The following is a 26,321-nucleotide window of genomic DNA, read 5'->3' on the forward strand; positions in this document are numbered from 1 at the left end:
CAGGGCCATTTGGACTTCGTTAGAGCCGCGATTGCAGACCCCGCACTGCATCAATCACAGCCGAGCGCTGCGAGCAAACGGGGTCCCAGCTTCTAATTGGATGCAGACCCGTTTCCTTTCCCGCGGTGACAGCGAGAGAGGCTCTGGAAAAAAAAAAAAAAAAAAAAAAAACCTGCAGTGAATCATTCTGTTTGAAGCAAAAATGTCTGCGATACGAGATCCGCATGAATGTTTCAGAACCTCCTCCAAAGTCTCCATTAGGAACAGAGAACCTTCTAATAAACTGCGATTGAAAAGCCGCCGCCATCTTGAAAGGGACTTGAAGTGAAGCCCGTCTTTCTTCTCCTCCTCCGAGTTTAAGCAGGGGAGCGTCAGAACCCGGCTTTAATAATTGAGGCAGAGACTGCAGGGTACTCTGCTCAGGCCTCCTTGATGTGAGGAGTCCTTAAAAGATGCATGGATGCCTCCCCAGAGGGAGATGGAGAGGCTCTGAAGCCAAGGCGCTCTCTACATTTAAAGATTATGTGTGCATCCGCCGGAGCAAGATGACCAGAAAAATGCTCAGAGGACCATTATTCCTCCTCGCCGCGCTGCAGGGCATGGGCACCGGCCTGATAAGATGCTATCAATATTCATGCCTCTAAATCAATTATATCCACATGTATTTCAAATGCAAATCGTTTGGCAGACGTAGGACTCTGGGAGGGATTCTGCAGACTGCAATAATCACACGCAGGGTATAGAAAGCAAGGTAAACAAGCACTTAGACGCAGCAGAGAGCAATAAGGATTCCAGTAAACATAAATGTGTCAGCTGCTTACAGCAAACGCATTTAGAGGGGCTTCTACTTAACTCTGACTGCAGCTCAGGCTGAGCCCATTCACATGGATCCCCCCCCTACCCCAACAAACACACACACACACACTACACATCATCAGGAACCGGGGTCTAAATTATTGATCTGCTGGATTCATCAGCATAGCGGTCACGTCTGAGAGCGGGCGGAGGTGAGGATCTAACTGTGGATGTGTCCCCACGCTGCAGCCGCTGACATCATTAGGAGGAGCTCTCATTAAGGCGGCGGATGACAATGGAGAGCTGCCTGAGGGGGGCGCTGTGGGTGTTTAATGTCTTCCCTTGGGCTTCCAGATCGCTCCGATAAGATCAAGAGGTGAAACACATACACTACCGTGTCCGTGGACAAAATAACAAATGTTCCAAATTGTTCCAGAAATTATTGCGATAAACGATGATATTGTCGTTTTGAGACCATTGTTAACCAAAAGCATAAAGATTAGGGATCCACTTTTTTCACTTCTGATACCAATATTGATATCTCAGGCTTAGTATCACCTCACAGCGATCCAATACAGAAAAACTGCTATACTAACTAAACTTTTTTAAACACTAACCTCAACTTACTGAATTACAGATTTATCTGGTAACTCTGCCCCAGTGCAGCACATTTAAATACACCAACAACTTCACAATCTTTAACAAACGCATAAAAACAACACAACTTTCATTTGTCCAGTTAGCGCAATTATGCGTAGAAAAGATCGGCTGATTATGATGTTTGTTGTATTGTTTTGTTTATTTACAACAAAAACGAAATAATGACTCAACACTCTCCATTCATTTTCTACGGACCTTGCGTGCTAATCTTTTGCAGTCGTCCAGGCAAAGGACTGGAAAAATTCGTACATGTGTGATTTCAAGCTTGTACACACGCAGGCTAGCCACACACAGGCTAGCAACACATGGACTAGCAACGCAATACAAGAAAGTTAAAAATTTTTCAACTTTTGTCACTGTTGTTGCTATTGCGTCCTGTGTGCTGTGTTCACCTCCAATAGAGCCCGTTACTAAGGAAACGAGAAGGAGGGGTGTCGGTCGATGCACCAGAGTGAAGCTTTTTGTCATCCGTCTTTGGTAGAAAGAGACAGAAATCATGACGAAACTAAAAACCATGGAACTGAAACTTATCGAGCTCATGTTCATCTTTCATGTGATTAATTGACTTATTTTTTTTATCACGGCAGGCATCGGGGTGGAAAACACCTCAGATTAACAACAACTTGATAGGATTTGGGTCAGCAGTGTCAGTGTGTAACCCAGGTTTAATAAATTAGGGAACAACGAGTGATCAAATACGTGAGCACGAAGGAGCGATCTCTGCTTGTTTTATTGCTGCTGCCAAGGGAACCCACCGGGCTCCGGTGCCCCCAGGTGGTTCCCCCGCCTCGCTCTGAGTGAATCACACAAAAATCTACGTGTGTGTGTATGTGTGTGCTGCACATACAATGCAAAATGACTCTCAAGAGAAAAGTTGAAAGTATAGAAAAAAAAACCTGAATAAACTGACAATGGCAGCATAATGAATATTTGATTTGTTCCTATTTATAGAAGACATTTTAGAAAAGAGCTGCCAGAAATAACAATACTATATATGAGCCAACACTTCACAGGAGAAACAAGATAAAAAAGACATTGGATGTTACTGAGTCCAAGCTAGGTGGCTAAATGTGAGCAGGATGGAGATTTCTTCATTCATTTTTCAAGATCCGAGTGCATTAGGAGGGGAACGGAGTCTTGTCGCGTCTCCCTGAAGGAGGAGACGCTGAGCAGAGCGCACACAGGAAGCTGGAGGATGTGCATGCTACGCTTCCATTTGTGCCAAAATGGCTTTCACAGCCACCAGTGAAGTCCATGAATCTTTTCTGTCACGTCGTGCTCTCGGTGTCGGCTCGCCTCACGCTGCGACTCCGGAGCTTTCCTAAGTGGCTCGGCGCCACGCCACTAGGCCACACCCCTCGTTAGTGGGGAGGGTTCATTATGCAAATTGTCCTGCTGGAGCCGTATCAACGAGGCGCACGCTCCGTTATCATTCCCCGCCGCCGGGGCTCTTCTTCTCCCCGATCGCTCATACGGAATCATGGCCTAATAGCATCCCATTAACATAATTGCCAGCACAACTAGTGTTCCGTGTCTCCGAGCCACTCTGCTGCTCTGCCAGCTGAAAACAGAGGAGAGGATGGGTGATGGGAGGGGAGGAGGGTGATGGGGAGAAGAAAGAAATTTAATTAAGCCAACACGTCGGCCACTCCCTCCAGAAGCGAATGTCTGCTTTGTGTGTGTGTTCTTCAAAAACTGGACTAAAGAACTCCACGAAGCAGAGAAACAGCTGAGCTGCTCAGTCCGTCCCGATGAGCCACCTGCCTTTCTCAATAGCATCCTCATTATTTTTTTAATTGATCTTTAATTGAAATACATCACAGCACGGATTCCACAAATCTCCCCTAAAGTGGAGATGCGGCCTTTTCAGGCCTATTAACGCGTCTTTAATTAAGGCGCGCCTTCCTCCAGACTAACAAGCCATGTACTTCCAGTGCGGATCCCACAGGATTCATCTGAAGGATTCCTTTGTGATCTTGGGGGGATGATAGGTGTGCAGTTCCTCACTCCTCTAAGCGTTCTGCAGCAGCAGCTCTAGTTGCAAACAGGGAGCCATAAGTGCACTGCACTCCTCCATGCTGCCTTTAACCACCCGCCTTCCCTTCCCCCTACAGAAGCCACCCGCGCTGCTCTGATGAATTGATTGACAATCTTCCATCCAGCAGTGCCGTTACTGAAGCAGAGGGAGCCACACAGGAGGACCAGTGTCTCTGACTATGTTCTGGTCACTTCTATTGAGAAAGCTAAGCTGTGCTATAGAACAGTGGCGGCCTCACTTATAGCTAAAGTACATGCCACATGTTTGGACTGTGTCATCAAACCCAAGCTGTTACGCACTACCTGAGAAACAATGTTCGTTTGAGATTAGCTCATATTGTTCAAATGGGGCCTAGATTTTAATGCATTAATTGTGATCAGTTAATTACGTAGGTTTTAACACATTAAAGTTTTAATGCAATTATAATTTCTTTTTTATATGTTACATTCAGAGGTTCCGCCCGGAATCTTTGTATTCACAAGTTTCTGGTACGGCCATAAATCTGCAAGTGACATCAGCAAACAGCAGAAGCTGCCTCTCTTGGCTCACTATGGGTTAAGAAATGTATCTGATTGAACGCTGGAAAAGACTATTGTTGTGTTCCAGTTGTGCTAAAAGGAGTTAGCCTATCAGGAAAGCTACCAAGGCTAAAATAGCATCTCAATGCTAATCTTGTGGCAGCCTCATTTCTGAAGGAGTTCCATGAATGATCAGGAGTTCATGAAACTCAGGAAGATGAATGGGTAGAATAGAGATTTGCACCAATCTGATGGTTGAATAACCTGAATAACAGATTAAAAACAATATAAATTTGCTGCTGAGCTCACGTCAATAATTTAGCAGCAAACAGGGTTTTTGAATTGAATATGTTGCTTATTTTGTCAATACAAGGCGATTAACTCAATAAAATGCATTTTTTGGAGTTCTACAACTAGATTTTACCCTTCATCTGATTCTCATAAATCGGAAAACAACATGAATCAAAGCACATGTGGTTGGTGGATGCATCAATAGGCTGAAAATAGACCAATTTTTGAAGTTTGATACATTTAATGAAGGATTTAACCTGCTGATTGTTGATAAGAGCAAATCAAGGGACAAACTGACTGATTCCTGTTGCATCTCCAGCCTCCTGATTGGTGCATCTCTGATTTACAGTGTGTGAGGTGAAAAGGCTCATCAGAATGCCAGATGAAAGCAGGGTGAACGTAGGGAGAGCTTTTTCCCCCTCCGCAGTTCCACGGCTCCGTAACACGTCGGGGCTCGTTACACTGCTCACCATGACAGCTAAATAAAGTGCAATTAGCAGCCAACCAGGCATGCTCACAGCTGACTTCATCCCCCAAATTATCCTGGAGAGCCAAAAATGCCAGCAGCAACAACTTATGAACGGCAAGCAATCCCATCGATCTCGACACACACACAAAAAAAAAAAACGAAGGTGAAAGGGAGCGTGTCCACCGGCTTGTCTCTTAATTGGATGATTAAAAGTTGGTTTGCCCTCAGTGATCAGGAAATCAGCGCCTCAGCGGTTGGTGGCAAGAGCTTAAAACAAACAGGCGCTCACCCAGACCGGTTCCTGGCTCTTTTCTCAGCCGGTTTTAATTTGACACCTTGAGCTGGGGGTAACTGGGAGGGGAGCGCGGGAGCCGCAGAGGAATTCATTAGGCGCGGCGCTGCAGGGTCCTGGCTCGGAGCGTTAATGACATTGGAGGATAGGGAAACGAGACAGCCCAGACGCAAAATGAAATAAACATGAGGAGCGTCTGCATTGACAGTGGTGGGGAGAGGGACACACTCGCTCAGGCCAGAGACCTTCAGCTCCATTCCACCCAACCCCCCCCCCACTGACAGACAAAAAGATCAGAACAGAAACAATATCGCAATCGCCCTCGGATTCCTGCTGACAGACGCAACGTGGTGGCGCGCCGGGGCGTTGATCTCCGTATCATTAAAAATATCCATCACTTGGAGCTCCTGCAGCATTCGGATCGGCGGCTGCAATTAAATTATTAATGTCACAGCAGCCAGCAACCTCTTCACCCCCCCTCAAACTCATCCTCTCCCAGCCACCATACAAACTGCACACTTAATGCGGCTGCTGAAAGACATTAAAAATACAGCAATCTCTGTCTGCCTTCACCCCGCATCAATTTTGATGACTGCAAAAACAACACAGAGGGAGAAAACTGAAGCAGTACAAGATCACAGCCATGACACGTGCCTTCCAGGGCCTGAGCTGAATTAAAATCTACCTGCTATGAATGAATATTCCACAGAAAGAAAAACAACTTCTAGTAGATTCTTCCTCTTCTTTACCTGTCTGATCTTAGAAAAACATCCAGAAAGTCAGTTTTGTTCTGTGTGCAGCCGTGTGTGTGAGCTCTGCTCGTACAGACCAGAGGAACGGTCCCAAACATGAACGCCTGCTTTGTTGCTCCTGCTGGAAACTTGCTGTTGCGCCTTTCTACCTTGGAGAGAACTATTCAGCACTCCAGTGGCACAAATGGATCCAGCAGTTATCCGGTGTAACACATGTTCTGATCTGGTGGTTCTAGTTCTCTGAAAATAACAATTTATTTCCAAAGGATAGTAGTGGAATGCAGGAGTAAGAAATCTTAATTGCATTTTTAATCTGTTTTTAAAAAGTGCATGCTTTTGGTTTATGCATTAAAAGACCAAAAGTGGATGTAGCTCTTAGCTTTGATCTATTTAAATAACAACTAAATATTTGCCGAGCATTAAACCGTCTGTCTGAAAGCCCTAGGAGTCTAAATAAAACCTTCTAATTGCTACAAATTGCCACAAATATATTGATTCACATTTTCCAGACACTTTTAGTTCTTTACCATTACATAAAGTCCTTTCGACTTTCCATGGATTTTAGCATATCAGTCAAATGAAATACACATCAGGGCGGTTAAAGTCCATCCAGCTAGCCAAATATACTACAGATATGGCAAAGCGAGAATGAACGACACTTGAAATATAAAATTCAACCCAATGTTGTGTCCAATCAGCCCTCAACCAATGCAGTTTTGTAGAAATTGACCATATGGAGCTCCTTTAGCAACATGTGTTTTTTTTTTCCCACAAGAGAAAGTAAATCAAAAAACTGTGTTCGAAAGAACATTTAATAGCTATAAATTAATCTAGTCTAGCCATTATACTCTCATTCAATCCAGTATTTGGTGATTTTTTATACTCCTCTCATTCCAGTGGAGTTTTAATACTAAACAAGTTTTTGTGCTTTCACAAAGAGATTGTGTCATGTTTCATAAATCTTGATTTGTGTTTGTAGGTACAGTGAAAAACTGTATAGTTATTTCAATTCTAGATTTCATCAAATGCAGTCCAGACACTGAAAGACTGAGTTAGCCATTTAGTTTAACTCCGATGTATTTGTTATGTAACTCGGATGTATTTGTTAGCAACAAACAGTTAGCAACCTGCAGACTCAAGGTGCCTGACAAATCGAATCTATGAATTATCTAGACGACTGCCAGATGAAACCTTTAAAAGTGTTGGCAGCCTCTGTGGTGCTTATAGAAGTGAGAGTTATCTGGTAGGCTAGCAAAAATTTGACTGTCAAAACAACGCGGCAACTCAAGAACTACTTCCTCTTTTATTTCAGAATAAGAGTCCCAAACAGCAATGGAAAGGTTAGGGTAGTTAGGGAGTCTACAGGAAACTAGCTGCATTTCCATTGACCATACAATTGCGTAAATTGGAATAGATTCTCTGAAATTCGGTTAACATTCAGTAAAATGTTTTCGTGCTAGGGTGAGGTGCTTTTTGGCATTTGACAAAACTGGATGGATGGAATTACTTTTTGCATCACACTAGTCATGTGATCAATAACCTTATGCTGTTACAGGTGAAAAAAACGAAGATGACAGGAAGTGAGTGGTAGGAGGATGATGGTAAGGCATGCGTTTTTAATAATTTATCACATGAACAAATTTATTTATGAGTGATTTTAATTGTGTTTCTTTTTTAATAAAGACACAGCAATTTCAAAATAATGTTTTGTTTTTATTAGTGGAATATGAACAAAGTTTTGCACATGTTATTGTTAGCTAGTGTTTCATCAGATAACTTACTAAACTCAATAATTACCTTTTCTTTTATTTCAAAATAAGAGTCTCAAACAGCGACAGAACAGGTAATTTAACTTTCAGAGGAAATATTGTGGAGCTGTGATAGTGGAAGTATCCCAGTGCAACAAGCTATTCTGGTGCCAATATAGTAGTTTGAATAATAGGTGATTCTTCATCTAATTCTTACTGCCAAAGTCTTGCAGGTGCTCCTTTGAAAACCCACACCTCTGCTTACCCCGTCTTCCATATCTTTCAAAAAAGAAATCCTGTTAACTCCACAAACAGAGAACTTCTTCATAAGCTCCTTTGTAGAAGAAGCACATTGTTAGCTGAAGCAGAGCCTCTGTGCAAAACAGGAACAATTCAAACAAAGGAACCAGTGATATTCTCTGAGGATGGATGAGTGCGGTCTGTTTGGAAGGCGTTTTCATGAATCTCTTTCATTTGTATTTCTCAAAGAACATAATAAATCTGTCAGTCAGTCAGGACGCTGCCCCGCTCTGCAATGCATTGAGATCTAACCATGCGCTACACCAGTTCTGCTTTTGTAAGGTGACAGATAACCAATCACAAGGTCGGAATATACCAGAAGGAGGACCAAACTATCACTGGAGGAGACATGTTCAGAGACACACTGAGTCTACCGGACCTGGTGGTCCGGTAGACTCGGTTCAATTGGGGACCAAAATTTGTTACATTTTCAGCTGCTGTGGTTCTCTTTCACACTGCACTGTGTCAAACGATAAAAAACCCTTTGAAAAACTTGATTACACCTGTGGTGGCACTACACCAAGAACCATTGAAGGAAACGGCATGAAAACCTCAGAAGAAACTGAGCACAACTTTCTTCTTCATAAAATGTAAGCAAAAATGAAGTGGTGTGAGATTTAAGCAGTTGTAGTACTTCAGTTTTATCATTGGTAAAAGACCAACAAGTCAATTTCTCCCACTAGTGACTCAATCGTTTGTTTGGTTGTATTTACCCAGAATGCTTTGCGCTATTGTCCGCTACCTACTTTTGGAGTCGTCTCCAGTCCATTTGGCAATTGTATATTCATTTGAACCAAACCACAGTTCACTTCAAACAAACCAAGACCTAGGACCAGACTTGTCTCTTTTGGTGTACATCAGAGTTTGATCATGCATTCACACCTCCCCAAATGAACTGGAATTTCTATGCAAACAAACTATAGCTGGATTAAAGTGGACTAAACAGTGTTGGTATGAATGCATCCATAGTGATGTGGCACCAAGCTGGTTCTCTGGCACTACAGGACTGGATCTTGCTTTTGGAGGAAAAGCCTTCCTGGATGTTCATGCTTCCATCTCTCCAAGCTGCTGGGCTTCAAACCGGTTGCTCCTGTGCGGCGGGATGAGCGTGCAGGCGGAATGGGAGGCAGCACACGTTGTTGACACCTGTCTCTCCCAGGACGGGACGGCCTTTATGACGTGGAACCAGCCGGAGACAGATCTGACAGGGTTGCTGACAAGGACCGGGCTGCACGCTGGGAGCAACACCGCGGGCCAACACAAACAAGACTTCCTCTCCTCTCTGGGCGTGCAGCAATAGCTACAGCTGGCAGCTGAAAAGCCTCAGTGAGTGTACACTTCGCAAACACGCAAAATCAAAAGCAGCTTCAACTGTGGTTCTCTGAGACTTCAAACTCAGCACACAAAGGATCTCTCTCTTTCTCTTTCTCTCTTCTAGAGCTGTTCATTAAGTCTGCCTCGCTCAGCACGCTTCCATTTTCTGAGACCCGGTCCAAAGCAGACGCCTCCTAATTGTTATCGAGTCGGCACGGAGAAAGTCTGAGCAGCAACAAGCTCAAAGAATAAAGCTCCCTCTGAGGCAACAGGAATTGGGCGAGGAGCAGCAGAACCAGACGAGTTGCAGAGGTGAGGCTCAGGGTTATGATACTTTTGGGTTTGTCTATGTACTTTATTTTGTTTTAACTTTTTGTCTAATTCAGTTTGCTTTAATTCGTTTTTAGAGTGTGTTTTCTAGTTTATGTTAGTTATTATTAGCTAAACATTGTTTAGTTTTATTCATACTTTGGTTAATTTTCAGGTGGAGTATTATATTGTAATTTTGTATACATTGATTGGATAATGAACACCCAACAGAAGACACCATTTTCAAAAGATTTACTCAATTATTGTTTAACAACCAACTGACTGGTGTTTTCTCCCAACTTTTGTTGTTACTATTTTGTGAACTAGCATTAGTGCTGCCAGGATAATTACAGAAAGCTGTAATATGCCGACAGCTGATGTAAACTACTTATGTGGGGGGGGACTCATTTCCTATCAGCTCGAAAGGCCAATAAATAGATTCATAAACAGAAAATCCTAGAATATTTGATCTATAAACTGAGTATTTCTTAGTTAGTTTTATAAACACACAAAGTAGTCCCAGTTAATTATAGTTTTTCCCCATTTCAGTTTTTGTTACTCCGTTAGTTTTAGTTAACTGTAGTAACCTTGGTGCGGCTCCAGCAGTGTCGGCCCCGGAGTTTGCCCTGCTCTCTGACCGCAGTCACAACAATATGACAAACTGGCTTTATTTTGCTTTTAATTAATCACGCCGTGCTGACAACTACCTGAGCCACACATCGTCATCAGTCAGAAGGAGAGGAAGCCCCAGCCACACGTAATAAGAGAGGAGGATGCACCTCATTACCTGACTTCCCACGCGGCAGAGAGAAGAGACGGAGACATTTTCCTTCTGATTTCCCTCAGAGTCCCAGGAGTTAGCAGCAAACTAAGACAGTGTATATAGACCCCATTAGACGCTACACATTTGTCCTGCAGTCTAGAAGCCGTTTCTCAGCTTTCTCTAGCTGTTCTGTTGCACAGCAGATTTCATTTGTGAAACAGTATATTAAGGTGCAACACTGCAAATAATGAGCTGGACTCCTCTGTGGCAATGGGACGAAATGCTTTCAGAGTCCTTCAATTCAAACTTGGAGGATTTGTTTTCTGTTATAGTGTCCTCTGATTATTTTCACAATCTCAATTACAACACTGACAACATTTTTTAGCTTGTTCCAAAAGTTATCTTAGAAAATTACATTTACAGTGGGGAACATAAATATTTTATACTCACGCCGTGCTGACAACTACCTGAGCCACACATCATCATCAGTATCCTTAAAGAGGATACCTGAACAGGTCTAATATTTTGTTTCAATTTAGTCTGCCTCCACTGTCCAGGTTTTGTATATGCAGGTGACATGAATACTCTTAAGGAGCGTTTATCTGACTTGGTGAGGAATTATGCACATTTTAATGACTTTTCACTAAATAACTACAAACACTGTCAAGTGGCTAAAACTTCTATATGGAAATTGAAACATTTTCATCCATGAAGGAGGCTGTCTGTAGAAAGGTGTGACTCTCTCTCTCTGTGACCATTTCAAAAAAACAAAATGGAGGCTACAGGGAGGGAGTGATTCCATCTAAACATGGATTAATGTTTAAAACTTAATGAATATGAAAAAGACTCCATTTGTCATTCTGCCTTGCACAACAGACCGGGGTAGAAGATCCTTTCTACACCTATGTATTGTAGGGATTTACGATCCACTTTTTAAAATTCCGATATCGATGTCAATATTTAAGGTTTAGCATTGGCTAATACCGATCCGATACAGATAGTGACATCAGATCGGTGCATCTGTAATAAATTGAAGGAGAAACCATTACGAATAATCATTTTCAATGAAAAATTAGCTTTGAATCAAATCATGGCCCCAAAAATCTGAATTTAATGCCGTCTTAAGTCTTCTGTGTCTCTTCATTAATTCTGGCCAATCAGCTCCTGCAGCTCCTTGATTGGCTGATTTGGAAAAGCTAGCCAATAGCATGTTAAGCAGCACTGGGCCTTGCTATTTCCTTCCAAACTGACAGGGTGTTTTTAATTAAAAGCCAGAGCTGTGTCCACAGGACGCTGCGTGACAACAGAAAGTCATTGTTCCAGTCCTTCACAGAGGAGCCATGCTGTCTCTCAGGATTCAGCCAGCCTGCAGATGATTGACAGCTCCATCTTTACAGAGGCCATCCACGAAAAGAAAAAAAAAAAAAAGGACCAGGAACACAGGGGCCATCCCCGCCCACCCAGCCAAACGTGAGAATGCAGGTGATAAAGAAAAAGAAACCAAGCAGCTCTCTACTACGTCAGATTTATTATTCATATCTGCCTGCCTTACCTTCCAACTCACAAACACACCACTACAAGGTTTATATGGCAATGAGTGCCTTGCTATAATAAAATCTTGCATCCGGACATCATGTAGCATTGGTAGGCACAAATTGTCACTTTCATTTGGGAGGCAAATATGGTTGGAGTGAAACAGAGCTTGATAGATATCATCTACAGCATGGAGGTGGGGCTGGGGGTGTGTGTGGGGGTGTTAGGGTAATAGTCTCCCTGAACTCACACAAATAAATGTTTCACAGTCTGTGCTGACATAGTTAAAAATGAAGAGGAATGTAGCGATGTAAAACTCTCTACAAGCTGTTAATATTTCATGACTAGCCGCTCTGACACTGTCAGTGTCTGCCTAATTTGTATGGCGCACAAGGAGGGAAGCTGGAGAGTGTTGGGTGTAGAAGGAGACGTAAGATAAAGGTGAAAAAAAAAATGCCGCCAAAAAAGACTTGAGTTTGTGCCGAGCTGACAGGTTTTTTTTTTCCCTGCCTTTTTAGGGGGTAAAGTCAGCGTGCTACAAAGAACATTTGAAATGGGCCATTTAACAGCACTGTACTGCGCTCCCGGCCCAGGGCACCATTTGCATACCTCCGATCGGATGAAGATGGATGGAGAAAATCAGTGTCAGTGAGATGAGCGTTTTATCAAGGTTACGCTATCCTCCAAACTCTTAAAACCTCTTTATCTCATCTCTGTTGTCAGAATATTAACTTATCAACACCAGCCTTTTGTTGAAGCGAAAGGACGGAGCGACGGGGTTTATCTGCCGAAGGAGAGGCGACACGCCAGCCAGCCGGCTTCCAGAGGAGCAACGACATTTATTTCAAGATGATTTCATCATAAAATGTAAGAGAAGGGCTAATGATGTCCATCAGAATTTTCTCAAACTGATGTTCATTTTTCATTGTTTTATCATAGTAAGAGTGTCAACATAGACAGAGGAATTCAACATAAAGTTATATTAGCTGTTTTCTGATTAGTCTGAAGGTTCTGTCGCTAAACAACAAGCCAAAATCACTACCTGTTCATCAAACAGGGTGCTGTTCATTATGGCCAAACTACGGTGGCCCCAACAGGCAAACTGTTTCAGCAAATCAAATTTAAAAACACAACATATTCTAAAACCAAGCACAACTACAAATTACAAAACACAATAACATCAACAAAACAGAAGCGATAGGAAATCTGAGGCGTCGCTGACTGGACAACACTTTAGAAGCAGAAGTTATTATGTCATTCGTACAGGCAGGCAGTCATGTATTGCCCAAACTGTGAAAAAGAACGAAGCCGAACAAAGTTTCGTAGAACGTCCCGACTGAAAAGATCCTTGGACTGCGGTAGATATGTTTCCATCACCTGTAGCATTCATACTTTCGCCCAATTACCTGAAGCCAGAAGATCTTCTGGTTCTTAAGTCAAAAGTGCTGTCATCCAATCAGAAATGTCTTAGGCTTCCCATTAAGACCAACCTCTTCTGTTTTGTTAATGTTGTGTTTTTAAATTTGTAGTTGTGTTTAGTGATTTGTACTTCAGGGCCACCGTACCAAACATCCCCCTACTCACCTTCTCTCATCCTACACATTGGAACGTTGTTCCAGAAGACACGTGATTCTTCAGATGCAATTTTTCAACTTGAGATCAACTGCACCTGCATGCATGCTGAATCAGATGCAATATCTACTCCTGGTAAGGAGGACACCTTCTTCTGATTAAATGTCGTTTGATGGACTTTAAATTGTTCAGAACCTGTAATCGTTCCCAGATTGATGAGCAGCAACAGGCGCTTCCCTATAATCTCTGTTGATGTCTTCCCCACTTGGCATTGTGTTACCAATACTCCTGTTCCTTTTCCAAGGATGCAAAACTCCAGCTTTTCTAGCTGCTATTTTCCCCTTTAGAGCTCTCCACACAGTTTTTGTATTCTGACTTTACTTTTGTATAAACAGTGGAGTGAATTCTTGTGTGTCTTTTTTTATTTTTACCCTTGATGTTAAATAATTTCTTTTGATTCCAGTAAACCCTAGACATGGTTCAGTTTGTCCCAAAATGTTGTGTTTAGTGATTTGTACTTCAGGGACACTGTACCAAACATCCCTCTACTCACCCTCTCTCATCCTACACATGTATGAGAGATGTGTAGGTTGAGACATCTCATTAAAATTTAAATAGGGTGTGCATACTTTTAGCACTTCTTGAGCTGTTTGATTGTTTTATTGGGTTTTTCTGGGTTACTCAAAAAGAAAAAAGCATTTTTCTGGTCACATAATCCAGGAGAGCATCTCCAGCTTCTCATTGCACAGGCAGCTACAAAATATCCTTTCATCTATATGCTTTTAAAAATTAAATCAATACTTTTTATTTGCAGCACATGTAATAAAACAATCAAGTAATACATATTAAAAATGTTTTTGTGTATTTAATAAATGTATTAATAAAGCATTTAAATTACTATTCATGTTTTCTATTTATTGTAATTTGTCCCTTTTCTCTCCCCATATTTGGCCTGAAACCTGTTTAGAGAAAAGTTATCAAGGCCCCAGTAGATGCTTTGTGAAACATCTTACGCCTCTTCCTGTCCTCCTGCAGGAGCCTTCCGTTTCTCTGTTCTTCATCACTAAAGACTTTAAACATTTTGCGCTTTAACTTCACTTTCAACAACTGGTCCCATAAATGTTCCTGGAAGCTAATGAACACACAGGTCGCTAACAGCTAAACGCTACCACACATGCTCACCATTTCCAACCTCCGGACATCTGAACGGAGCTCCAACCAAGCGCACATCCTCCTTTTATGACAGACGTTTATAAAACAGGAAGAGGAGCTCAAAACAGTAAGCATTAGCTATTTCTGGGAGAGGATGTCTGCAGATAACAAAGATCTGTCAGAATCTAACAGGTCTGTAGTATAACTGAGTCCACATAAAAGGCGTTATCCACTCAGAGAAAACGTGTTGTGACCCCCTGCTGATGCTGCAAACTACCCCGCTCCCTGCTATAGGTTCCTGACCACATTGTTGGTGACGGGGCTGGGAAGCAGTCCAAAGCCACAAGACATTTCTGCTGTGGAACATTTGTTTCCTTTCAGGAAGGGTAGGGAGGGCACGGGGGCCCCAACACACTCCTATTACATCTCTCTGTCCTGCCACGCTGCATGACAGTTTATTTTAGGAAGCGCACGTTGGCACCTGAGACACAGAGCTGACAAAGCACTGTGTGTCACTTCAATGAGGCCAGTTGGTGCCGTGACAACGCCTCTGGCCATGAAGTGGGACAAGATGGACAACACGGTGCTAAACATCTCTACAAAGCAGGAAGAGAGGCTTCAGCTGCTCAAGCACTGTTCAGCTTCAGAGGGGAGTGAGGCAACAGGACGGCGGTGCCGGGGAGGATGTTGAATAAATCTGAACTGCAGCGAGAAGCGGCTGGCCTGGAGTCTGCTTCTGTGGCGATCACACAGTACTGACAAAATTATCAATCTCAAAACCATGTAATATAAACTTTTCCATGATAATTTGTTGACTCTACATCTAAAAATGCATTTTGCACCAACGACTGGTCAATGGTTTGATGAACGCTGTAGTTGAATGAATAACCAGAATCAAATTCAGCTTAGTTAAAATTCATTCTAATTAAATAAATCATGTAAACATGTAAAACTGTCTGACTATCGCAAACCAATGGACAGCTTTTCACAAGTCACACGAGTTTGCATACGGCATATATTTTGTCAACGGCCTGATTGGACAATGCACACCTAGCTCCACCAGAGGTCTGAAACAATAAAAAAAATAATAATTTGAGTCAATTCAGCTCTTTTTCTCCATCGGATCAGTATTGACCAATACTAAATCTAATGTCATTATTGGTATCAGAAGTGAAAAAAGTGGATTGGTGCATCTGTAAGGAAGATAAAAAGAAGATAAAAAGTAAAAACTGTAATATAAATATATATCTATACAGGTGCTGGTCATAAAATTAGAATATTGTGATAAAGTTCATTATTTTCCATAATGTCATGATAAAAATTAAATTGTCATATATTTTAGATTCATTGCACACCAACTGAAATATTTCAGGTCTTTTATTGTTTTAATTTTGATGATTTTGGCAAACAGCTCTTGAAAACCCAAAATCCCTGTCTCAAAAAATTAGAATATTATGAAAAGGTTCTCTGAACGAGCAATAAAAATAATCATCTGAATCAACAAAGTAACTCTAAACACCTGAAAAAGATTCCTGAGGCCTTTAAAAACTCCCAGCCTGGTTCATTACTCAAAACCGCAATCATGGGTCAGATTGCTGACCTGACTGTTGTCCAGAAGGCCATCACTGACATCCTCAAGCAAGAGGGTGAGAAACGGAAAGAAATTTCTGAACGAATCGGCTGTTTGCAGAGTGTTATATCAAGGCACCTCAGTGGGAAGTCAGTAGGAAGGAAAAAGTGTGGCAGAATACGCTACATAACAAGAAGAGGTGACCGGACCCTGAGGAAGATTGTGGAGAAGGGCCGATTCCAGACCAAATTAAATTTTCATCTCCATAAAACTTTTCAGCAGATGGAAGCATGAAGTGCTCCAAAATCTTCTGATAGCTGCTGCATTGATCCTGCCCTTGATAAAACCCAGTGGACCAACACCAGCAGCTGACATGGCACCCAGACCATCACTGACTGTGGGTACTTGACACTGGACTTCTGGCATTTTGGCATTTCCTTCTCCCCAGTCTTCCTCCAGAGTCTGGCACTTTGATTTCCGAATGACATGCAAAGTTTGCTTTCATCCGAAAAAAGTACTTTGGACCACTGAACAACAGTGGTCCAAAGTGCTGCTTCTCTGTAGCCCAGGTCAGGCGCTTCTGCTGCCGTTTCTGGTTCAAAAGTGGCTTGACCTTTGACCTGGGGAATGCGGCACCTGTAGCCCATTTCCTGCACACGCCTGTGCACAGTGGCTCTGGATGTTTCTACTCCAGACTCAGTCCACTGCTTCCCCCAAGGTCTGGAATCGGCCCTTCTCCACAATCTTCCTCAGGGTCCGGTCACCTCTTTTCGTTGTGTAGCGTTTTCTGCCACACTTTTTCCTTCCTACTGACTTCCCACTGAGGTGCCTTGATATAACACTCTGCAAACAGCCGATTCGTTCAGAAATTTCTTTCCGTTTCTCACCCTCTTGCTTGAGGATGTCAATGATGGCCTTCTGGACAGCAGTCAGGTCAGCAATCTGACCCATGATTGCGGTTTTGAGTAATGAACTAGGCTGGGAGTTTTTAAAGGCCTCAGGAATCTTTTTCAGGTGTTTAGAGTTACTTTGTTGATTCAGATGATTATTTTTATTGCTCGTTCAGAGAACCTTTTCATAATATTCTAATTTTTTGAGACAGGGATTTTGGGTTTTCAAGAGCTGTTTGCCAAAATCATCAAAATTAAAACAATAAAAGACCTGAAATATTTCAGTTGGTGTGCAATGAATCTAAAATATATGACAATTTAATTTTTATCATGACATTATGGAAAATAATGAACTTTATCACAATATTCTAATTTTATGACCAGCACCTGTATATAAGTGGTTGTTTGACGTTAACAGGAATTTAACACTCAGTTTACCTCCCACCTCTGCTTCCTACTACTTTTTCTCAACAACAAAGCCTCCTGCGTTATGAGCCTTCATGGGGTTCTTATGGTAGCTGTGTAATGCGTGCGGGGAGCTGGATCAGTGGATGCCACCGCTGCCAGTCAGAGAAATTTATCACCCACAATCATGTTGTGCTTTTCCAGAAAGCTCTCCGGTAACTCAGGAAACACTCGTGTGGAGGCCTCAGTGTTATTGCGGGATCTTGAACCTTGGCTTCCTGCTAGTGGGGAAATCTGAAATAATACCTGCCTGGAGAACCAAGCGCGGTATAAATACACTGCCAGCTCCCGCATGCAGTTAATGCATCTCCTGTTCCTCATAATGCAGTGTAAACCGAGTGTAGATACAGTTACAAACACAGATACTAAAACAAAAAAGGCTCAGGCTGTAAGGTGACAGAGCAACTGCTCTACTGCGTTAAATATAAGATGCAAATGAAAAGAGAAAATCTATCATGACTGTAATGTGGCCTGATAGGGGGTGCGGGGGGAGGCTCTCCTCTGAGGAGCTGAGCGTTGTGAGGAGGATGATGTATGGAGGAGTTGGATGAGAGGTAAAGAGCGTGGCGAGACGGGCCGCGGAAGGGCTGGATGACTAGGTGGGAAGGGGGCTAACAGGGTGGGCGGGGGCGGGGGTTTGACTCCAGAGAGCCCAGGGGCAAAAGTGGAATAAATGTTGATTAGTGTTGATTTTGTCCAACGAGCACCCGGCAACTGACAGAGGGACTAAGCTGGAGCGAAAGGGAACCATTAATCTTGGTCTGGTTTAAGCGGCATATATTAATTTGTGTCATTTCCACTACGAGGAGAGAAACCTCGCCTTCTCTCTCTCTCTCTCTCTGCCTCCCAGTGTTTCAGAGCTGCCTCAGTGGGGCGCGGGTGGGGGCGGGGGGTGGATTACAGCGTAAGCCTGGAGGTGGCGTCTGCAGCTAGAAGCAGCAGGGGGGGTAAGGGGTAGGGGGGAAGGAGAGGAGAGGAGGAAATGAGATTCCAAACACTGCATTATAGAAAATGAACTCCTGGGGGGGTTGGTATGGCAACCACCTTCCCCATGTGCCATTGCATGTTCAATTTAACGTGCATAACAAATTTGCAGACTTGATTAAATTCGTAACATATTAAGCAGGGCGGCGTGTGATGCTAGCGGAGGAAAGCCGCAGGGAGCGAGGCTGCACAGCCGTCAGTGGACAGCAGGGGGCACTGTTGGAACCTGCGCTCTTTTACCAGTCTAAGTGGATGCTATCTTCACTGAGTGATCCACAGCAGAAGTTCTTCTCGCACACTTGTACTCCAGCGGTCGTCGGGAGAGGAGAAGGAATCCTGCAGGCCAGGAAGTAGAACGTTTACTTCCTTTTTAGTCAGACGAGAAGAAGAAGAAAAAAAAAAAAACACGTACCTTTTCCTTGATGTCAATGTTAATTACCAACTCATATTCCTCTAATTAAGCTCTTTAATATGATTAACACGTATCAATTAGGGGACTGACAATTTGCATAATGTATAATGTAAGCACATTGTTCCGTACTGTAATGGTGTTAGTTCAGCATTTATGGCGCCGGCTCTGACTCTGGTGGTTCTGACTCTGAAGGAAAGCTAAACTCTGTCAATTTCCTAAAACACTTTCCCAACTCATGTCCATCCAGGCAGAGGTCCTCACACTGCCTGGATGGAAGAGTGAGAACAACCCCTCAGTCGTACTCACTCTGGGGGGTCGTACTCATTTTAGCTCCAGTTCCATAGTTGAGACTTATTCACTGAATCCTTTTATGAAACACTTGGCTTTTAAGTGAGAACTTCATCAATTTAACAATAAAGAACACAACATTTCTGAGAGAAAAAAAAGAATCTCCAATAAGTGGATGTCTCTTCTTTTTGCTACTTCTCTTGATTTTTAATATGCAACATGATAGCAGGATTATTTGTTTGTAAACTCAGTCAGTGCGCATGTGACTTGACTGCAGAAGGAGCCGACCAGGCTTCAAACTAACTGGTTGCCATGGTTACCCACAATTTATTTTTCTTTGCTGTTTTAACATCAGTAAGAAACACACTGCATTTTGCTGTCAGTGTACTACATCTGTTGATCATAGCATCATAAAATAAGTTATGCTGCCAAACTGACATTTGTGACCCATTAATGATCCATATGCTTTACATGCAGGTTAGTAGATAAAATGGCCCAAACTTCAGTGGCTAGCAATACCAAATATTGAAGGTTCAATATTTTTTTTGTTGAGCATACATAATATAGTCAAAAGAAAATGTAGCTTGGGACGCTGAAATATCAAAGCGCAATGCTACATGACATGCCATTGGCTAGCGTTTGCAAGGCAGCCAATCCAGGAGTGCCATTTACTTTACTTGGCGCTGATTGGCGCCAAGTAAGAGTACCGATAAGAGCAGAGATAATTAAGACTGAAGGTGTTAGCTTCAGCAGTAATACGGAAACAGTTTCCACTGTGTGCATTAATGCATATAAAAGTATATTTTGTGTGTGAACTATAAAAATAGGCAGTTATAAGTGTTTTGAGAGGAAGTCTCAGGTATTCAAGGATTTGTGCTGTTCGCATCTGCGAAAAATGTAAGATTTTTCAAGAAGCTTTCTTAAGTTGTTGAAAATGAGAGTTTGCTCTCAATCAACTTACCTGGTTAAATAAGGGTTAAATAAATAAAACATAAGACCTTTTTAATGCCACCTTAAATTGAATTTCAGAGCAAGAAGATATAAATATAGCGGATGTTTGGGGCATCCTGCTGTACTACAATCAAGCATGGCAAAAAAAAAACTGCAACATTTCTGGGGTCTGTTTGAGGCAGTTGGCAGCAGTTTTGTGCTTCTCTCACTGCAATAGGCTGTAGTGCACCACAATCCCCATGGTAACCAGCTGAAACTTTTCTTTGACAATAGAAGTGAGTCAGAGGTGAAAACAGACATTGTCCAGCCAGCTGGCTCTAAAGTCATACTTAACCCAAGATAGACCCAAAATAGATAACAAGCGAGCAAGGGTATATCAACAGCTAGTTAGCAGTAGCCTCAACACCAGAACGCAATGAAGATGTCTGTGTGGCCCAAACTTTTGCCTGACAGAAAAGTCCCATGAAAAAAAAAAAAAAACTACATGAGATTAAATAGTCCTGCCATGACAAAATTTAAGACCATTCATAAATGTATTTTAGGCCAACTTGCATTTTTTTATGAATTTAAGATATTTTAAGGTTTTAATTTTAGATACATGAAGTTCAAATTTAAAAAATACTTTACTGATCTCAAAGTGAAATTAAATGATGTTGCAACTAAAATTAATTCGCATTCAGCGTTACTGTAGATAATGATGGTTAAGACTTTTTAAGACTTTTTAGAGATGCATTAACACCTTGAATTTTTTCAGGTTAAAGATCTTGAATATGAACCAATAGGTTCTAATCTGTGTAGTTTTAGTTAAAATAAATCATTGGAAAACAAACAATGAATCAATGCTGTAGTCATTGATTCATTGTTTGAATCAATGGCTACAGCAATGATTCAAACAAAAACCACAATTTCAACCATGTACTAAAGCTTTTTACTTAAATGACTCCTTCCCTAATGCTGCTAACAACAACTCCTTCTCCATCAATCACGCTGCTAATAAAGTCACCAGCCTGATGTAGCTTCACATCCGATGGCCGTGTGGGCAACTCGTTACTGTCCTGAGATCAGCGGCTGTAACACAAGCAGGCAGATTCCAGCCATGCCTGGCGAGACTTTAGCGGTCCAGGGCTTCCACCCCCCTTCCACAATCAGACCTCTGGCTCCTTTAATCCTGTCAAACATTATCCCCTACCACCTTGTAAAACACCCCATTTTCACCCTTCCAAAAAATAACATTACATCACTCGGCCGGTCGCTCTCCTAACTGGAGGATCCCCTAGGCTTGAAACCGTGCGCTACACAAACACGCACGGCACGAGGGAAAGGCGGCCTTTTGTTGAGGTTGAGAGGAAAGAAACTAAACAGAGAGTCAAAGCAGAGTGAGCTCGGTCAAGGAGTGGGTTTGTTTGACACAGCTCAAGATTTATGATGTTGACGAAGTGTTTACAGAGGTCAAAGCGGCTCATTTTCCAAATCAGTTTGTCAGCCGTTTGCTTATCTAAAGGGCCCTTTTCATCAATCATGAAAAAGGTGGTGGGGCGGAAGGGGGGGAGGACCGAGACAAAACATAACTTGAAAATATGTGATGGAGGGATTGTTTGATTCCTTCATGGCTGTCAGCTTGGCAGAGCAGTGAGGAAGAGGTTTAATGTTGTTGCAAGGTGTCTGATAGAATCAGAGCAGAGGGATTTTCTATTATAAACTGCTGGGTTCAGCTTCACGTTTTGATTCTGAAGCTGCATGGTGAAAGCAAAACGACATCCATGAAGCTGTTGGAGACGAACCGTAACCGCTGTCTGCCGAAAAGAAACACACACTCACACAGGGATGGCCGTGGTTTAAATAAAGTGTTCCTTCCTTCGCCTTTCCTCCCCTATTGTGCTTGTTTGCACTGCCCCGCGGTTCTGTCGGCTGTTCCTCGCTTCATCCCAGCAAAAAAAAAAAAAACAACAAAAAAAAAACATACACAGCATAGGTCAGAAGTTCAGGCTCAATATCAGCACTAGCACTGTGTGATGCTGGGATGGAAGATCCACCCGGGCAGAGAGCGGGGTGAGCGTTCCCGAAAAGGGCGAGCCACTGCCGCCGCTCCGTTTACACGGCACGTCTGCAGAGCGCTGGGCTGGTCTGAGGTCACATGACCTTTAGTAAAAACACTATGCTTCACAACATTGTAATTCAAGTAGGAGTGCACCGATTGGGTGATCACCGATTACCGATGTTTAAAATGCTTGATTCCAATTTTGGCCGATACCAATTTTTTTTTCTGAAAAAAGCAATAAAGTTGCTGAGTTGACAACAAGTTGGGCTACTATTGTTAACTGCAAACATGCAGACATGACCTGATGAGCCGGTTTGTCAGTCAAACCTCTCTCATGGCAGAGCAAAAGATGACAGTGTCTGATTTTTAGACATTTGTTGAGTTAGATAAGTGGGGGGATAAGATCAGCTTCACATGTTAAGTATCAGCTGATCACTGATCTCCCAAAATTAAGGAAACTGACACCAATTAATCAGCTGGCCAAGAAATTGGTGCACCCCGGCATTCAAATTAAAAATGTTGTCATAACTTAGATCATCCCAGGTATATTCAGTCAAGCAGTCACTTCTGAAGAGACCTCCGTCCGTTGCTATGTGTCTCATATGACATGACATGCTAACAGCTCAGTATCCAGGGAGCAGAGATAATATTCCTCAGTAGCATGCAGGTTTCCCCCACAAATCCAGCTAAGCCTGGTGATAGGGGCGCTACAGTCCACCAGCTGCCCCACCGTGTTTTTGTGTTAAGAAATGTTATAAATAGGTAGGAGCTTTGGAAATTAAAAACATCTACAAAGAAAATACAGCAGAGGATTAAATAAAACTTGTTTTTCTTTAAGTTGCGTATGATCTAGTGCCATTATTATTCTAAAGAGATAATTGTCTGCTAAGGATTAATGATAAGACGACGAAGACGAACACCTGACAGGAATTTACTGATGATTTTTGAGCATTTGAATCGATTCTGGGTGCCAAGGACTACGAACTGTGATTCTCTATAGAATCATGTTTTTTCTCTGCACCTCTAGTTAGAAACTCAGGCAGATCACAGTATTTATTATAGGTGGTCAATTGTTGTATCGTTTATCTTGAAAAAATTATCATCATGGTAAGAATTTTGATTTATCGTTGTCATGATAAATTTCAGTTATTTACAGTAAATAAAAACAAAACTGACAGTATGATCGGAAATGTTGTTTTTACTATTTTCTCCACTACAAGAGCAGCAATAAATATCAGTAAATTGAAAAACATGATTAAATGCAGTTACTTAGTGCAGCTCAGGGAAATAAATCATGTTTTTAAGTAAGTGGTGTTCTGATGAAGACTGTTTCAAATGGGAATGTTTATTAAGAACAATCAATATGTTTGTGGTGATATGAATGATGTGCCATCCACTCACAGCCATACAGTTACCTAAAAGAAAAGAAGCAATAAATTGTTGGGGTTTTTTTTTTTATCATAGTCTTTTTCATTATCATAACAGTTCCACAAAATATTCCTATAAAATTCCAAGTCTGCATCACCCACCAAAAATATCAAATAACAATGTCATGGAATATGGAATTTGTTTTTCTTGTAAGTAAAGCCATCTTTCAGTCAGCTGACAGGCAGAGCACAGCAATAGGTGGGAGACGGGGAGACTATTCAGTCCCTTTGGCACTGGACGTCTAAGCATTAACACCAACGTTCAAAAGTGCATCAATGTTATCGTTTGAATTGATAGCAAAGCGGCACACCGATCTGATTAAATGAGCAACCGCTTCACTTATCTACTGCTAATAACTCTATGGCAGGAAATAACAGAAGCAGCAATAACACACCTGTTAAATTATATTAATAAATACACTAAAAATATTCATGCGAATAAATTAGAAAATTAACCAAACTAGTAGCAACAAGTCACCTGCATCCATAAAAATGTATTTTAAATACCTCACACATGTAAGAAATGATAATATGCATTTTTATTTTCATCATTTAGTCATGAAAATAGAAGAAAACATTATTTTGTTGACTTATTTTCCAAGCTTTTCTAAATTTGTCTTTAAAAGAAGCATTTGCTGTTTTTTTTTAACACAGAAATTTATAATCAACAAATTGACTTTAAATCTAAAGTACTGAGACCATTTCCCTCTTTTTTACCCTACTGAATCACACCAACAAAAAAGAAAAAAGATATTATTGAGAAGACAGACGAGGAGATCCAGAAACAGACAGCGTCAACCTGACTTGAGGAACCGGCGTAAAACTGCAGGAACGTTTTCTACTTCCACCTAGAAGTCAGCTCCAACGTGACGACAAGCAAGGCCCGGATCTCCAATTAGCCGCACCTTGTGTTAATAGGTTACCAGCTGACGGGAAGGCAGGAAGCCGTCCAGGTTACTTTGCACTCAGCCGAACTTTGGGTGAACCCCGGCGAGCTGCAGGGAGTGAAACATCACGCATATCTGTGTCACTCCCCCCTCCAGAAAACATACCAAGACAACAGAAAGAAGAGAGAAGCAGCGGACTTCAAAAGACAAACACACACACACACACGCACGCGCACCCACACGCACCCACACACACACACACACACCTCCTCCCCCTGTTGCTCTCTCTCTCTCATGAGGCTGCGGCCAAGTCAAGATAAACTGCCAGGCTAGGTGGGAAGAGGAAGGGGAGGGGAGTTTAGTTAGGCAGTAAAATAAGCTCTGATGAAAACATCCGTGACAGCACCAGGTGACGGAAGATCACCAACATAAACAGCCACCAACGTCCCCAAAAGGTCAAGTATGTGCAACTTTCCAGACAATGGGACCCTCCCTCTCGGCCTCCACCCATTCGGTTTGATTTCATGCGCCGATGAGTGTGAAACACACCGAGAGCAAGCCGGCACACTTAAGCAACTTCCATCTCGTCGGTGGAAGTTTCTACCGCCGTTGCAGACGGAGGAGTAAAAGACACGATCACACTAAAGTGCAACAATTTCACCGGAAAAAAATAAAAAATATATCACGGGGTGAGGAGAAGGTGGAAACGGCTCTGGGAACATGACTTTACGTCTTGTATGTTATTTCTCTCAAAGCAATTATTCTGCTGACATGCTGCTTCACAACTGCTTTAATAGAGAGACACAAAACATAATAGAGACAGACGTATTCAGCAGACTTGACAGTTAACTCACAAGGGGGAGACAGCAGCGTGCGTGTCACAATCCAGCTCGCTGCTTTCCGCTGTTATGCCGTAGAAACTTCCTCCATGTTATGGCGCGGGATTTATTAAGGTTTCTAGTGCTGAACAGCTGCAGGAGGGAACGCACACCGCGTAGCTGTACCTGCTGCACGGCTCTTGGCCGTGCAAAGTGTGATGTGGCGACGTGGAAGCTGATCGGACATACCTGTTTTTTCTTTGATTTCGCACAGAACGTTGAAAAGGGCCGGCTTCATTCTGTGACAGTTGAGAGCGTGTTTCCTGAAACAGAGAGGTGGCTTGGTGAGCAAAAACTGAGGGCAGGAAAAATGTTAAGAGACAGACCTCAAGTCTGGGGAATGGAGAAGAGCTCAGAGTGCATTCTGATTCACAAAGTGCTACAGTGCAAATTGTGTTTAAAAAATATATATTATGATCTAGGAGCACAACAAGTGTTCCACTAATACAATAAACTTAAGTGCCAGGCTTCATTTCAGATCTTGCTTGAAGAAAATTTGCAAACAGTTCCAACTTCTAATCCATGAGAAACACAGAGAAGAGTTTCAACAACCTGAAAATGCTGTTCTTTTTCTCTGCGCTACTCATTTTAATGATGTTGATCATAATGCTTTATCCTTTAGCTGCTGATGCTGTAATACCTTTAAAAAAAAAACACATGTTTGACAAATGGAAATATCCTAAATTACATGTTAGCTAAGTTCTATTAAAATTGTAACTCACTGAAAAACTGTACAAAGATTTGAGTGGACAATCTTTTTTTTTTCCAACTGAACCCATGACTTCTTAATATAAAAAATATGCAAGAATAAAAAGAGATTATTAGTTGTGTAAGAGAGTATGTATAGAATTGGCTGGAAAATGCGTGAAAACTACGTTTCAGTGATCATTTTGAGAGTTTTGGTTTAATATATAAAACAAGTCTAAACGCTAGAAACTTATTACGTGTTGGAATCAATGTACAAATTATTAATTAAACATTTAAATGGAAGATGAACAGGTGGGTGAACATACAAGCTTGAACAA

The 26,321-nt window shown here is 42.1% G+C and overlaps 1 protein-coding gene and 1 long non-coding RNA gene across 3 annotated transcripts in view; one reads left to right on the top strand and one right to left on the bottom strand.

The window, feature by feature from the left end:
• LOC106928203 (pre-B-cell leukemia transcription factor 1) overlaps nucleotides 1–26,321 on the bottom strand; it is a 77,116-nt gene that overhangs the window by 48,211 nt on the left and 2,584 nt on the right. For both annotated transcript variants that reach the window (XM_088005117.1, XM_015004300.2), the window contains one exon: nucleotides 25,486–25,559. In XM_088005117.1, the coding sequence (XP_087861243.1) occupies nucleotides 25,486–25,559 (74 nt within the window). The remainder of the gene's footprint in view (nucleotides 1–25,485; nucleotides 25,560–26,321) is intronic.
• Nucleotides 9,008–12,606, top strand: LOC106928205 (uncharacterized). Its single transcript, XR_001420439.2, has 3 exons — nucleotides 9,008–9,189; nucleotides 9,302–9,489; nucleotides 12,301–12,606. It is a non-coding gene; the product is annotated as an uncharacterized LOC106928205 (long non-coding RNA).

Source organism: Poecilia mexicana, unplaced genomic scaffold (assembly GCF_051168715.1).
Source record: "Poecilia mexicana isolate PSO_F unplaced genomic scaffold, ASM5116871v1 scaffold_4, whole genome shotgun sequence".
Classification (NCBI taxonomy): Eukaryota; Metazoa; Chordata; class Actinopteri; order Cyprinodontiformes; family Poeciliidae; genus Poecilia; species Poecilia mexicana.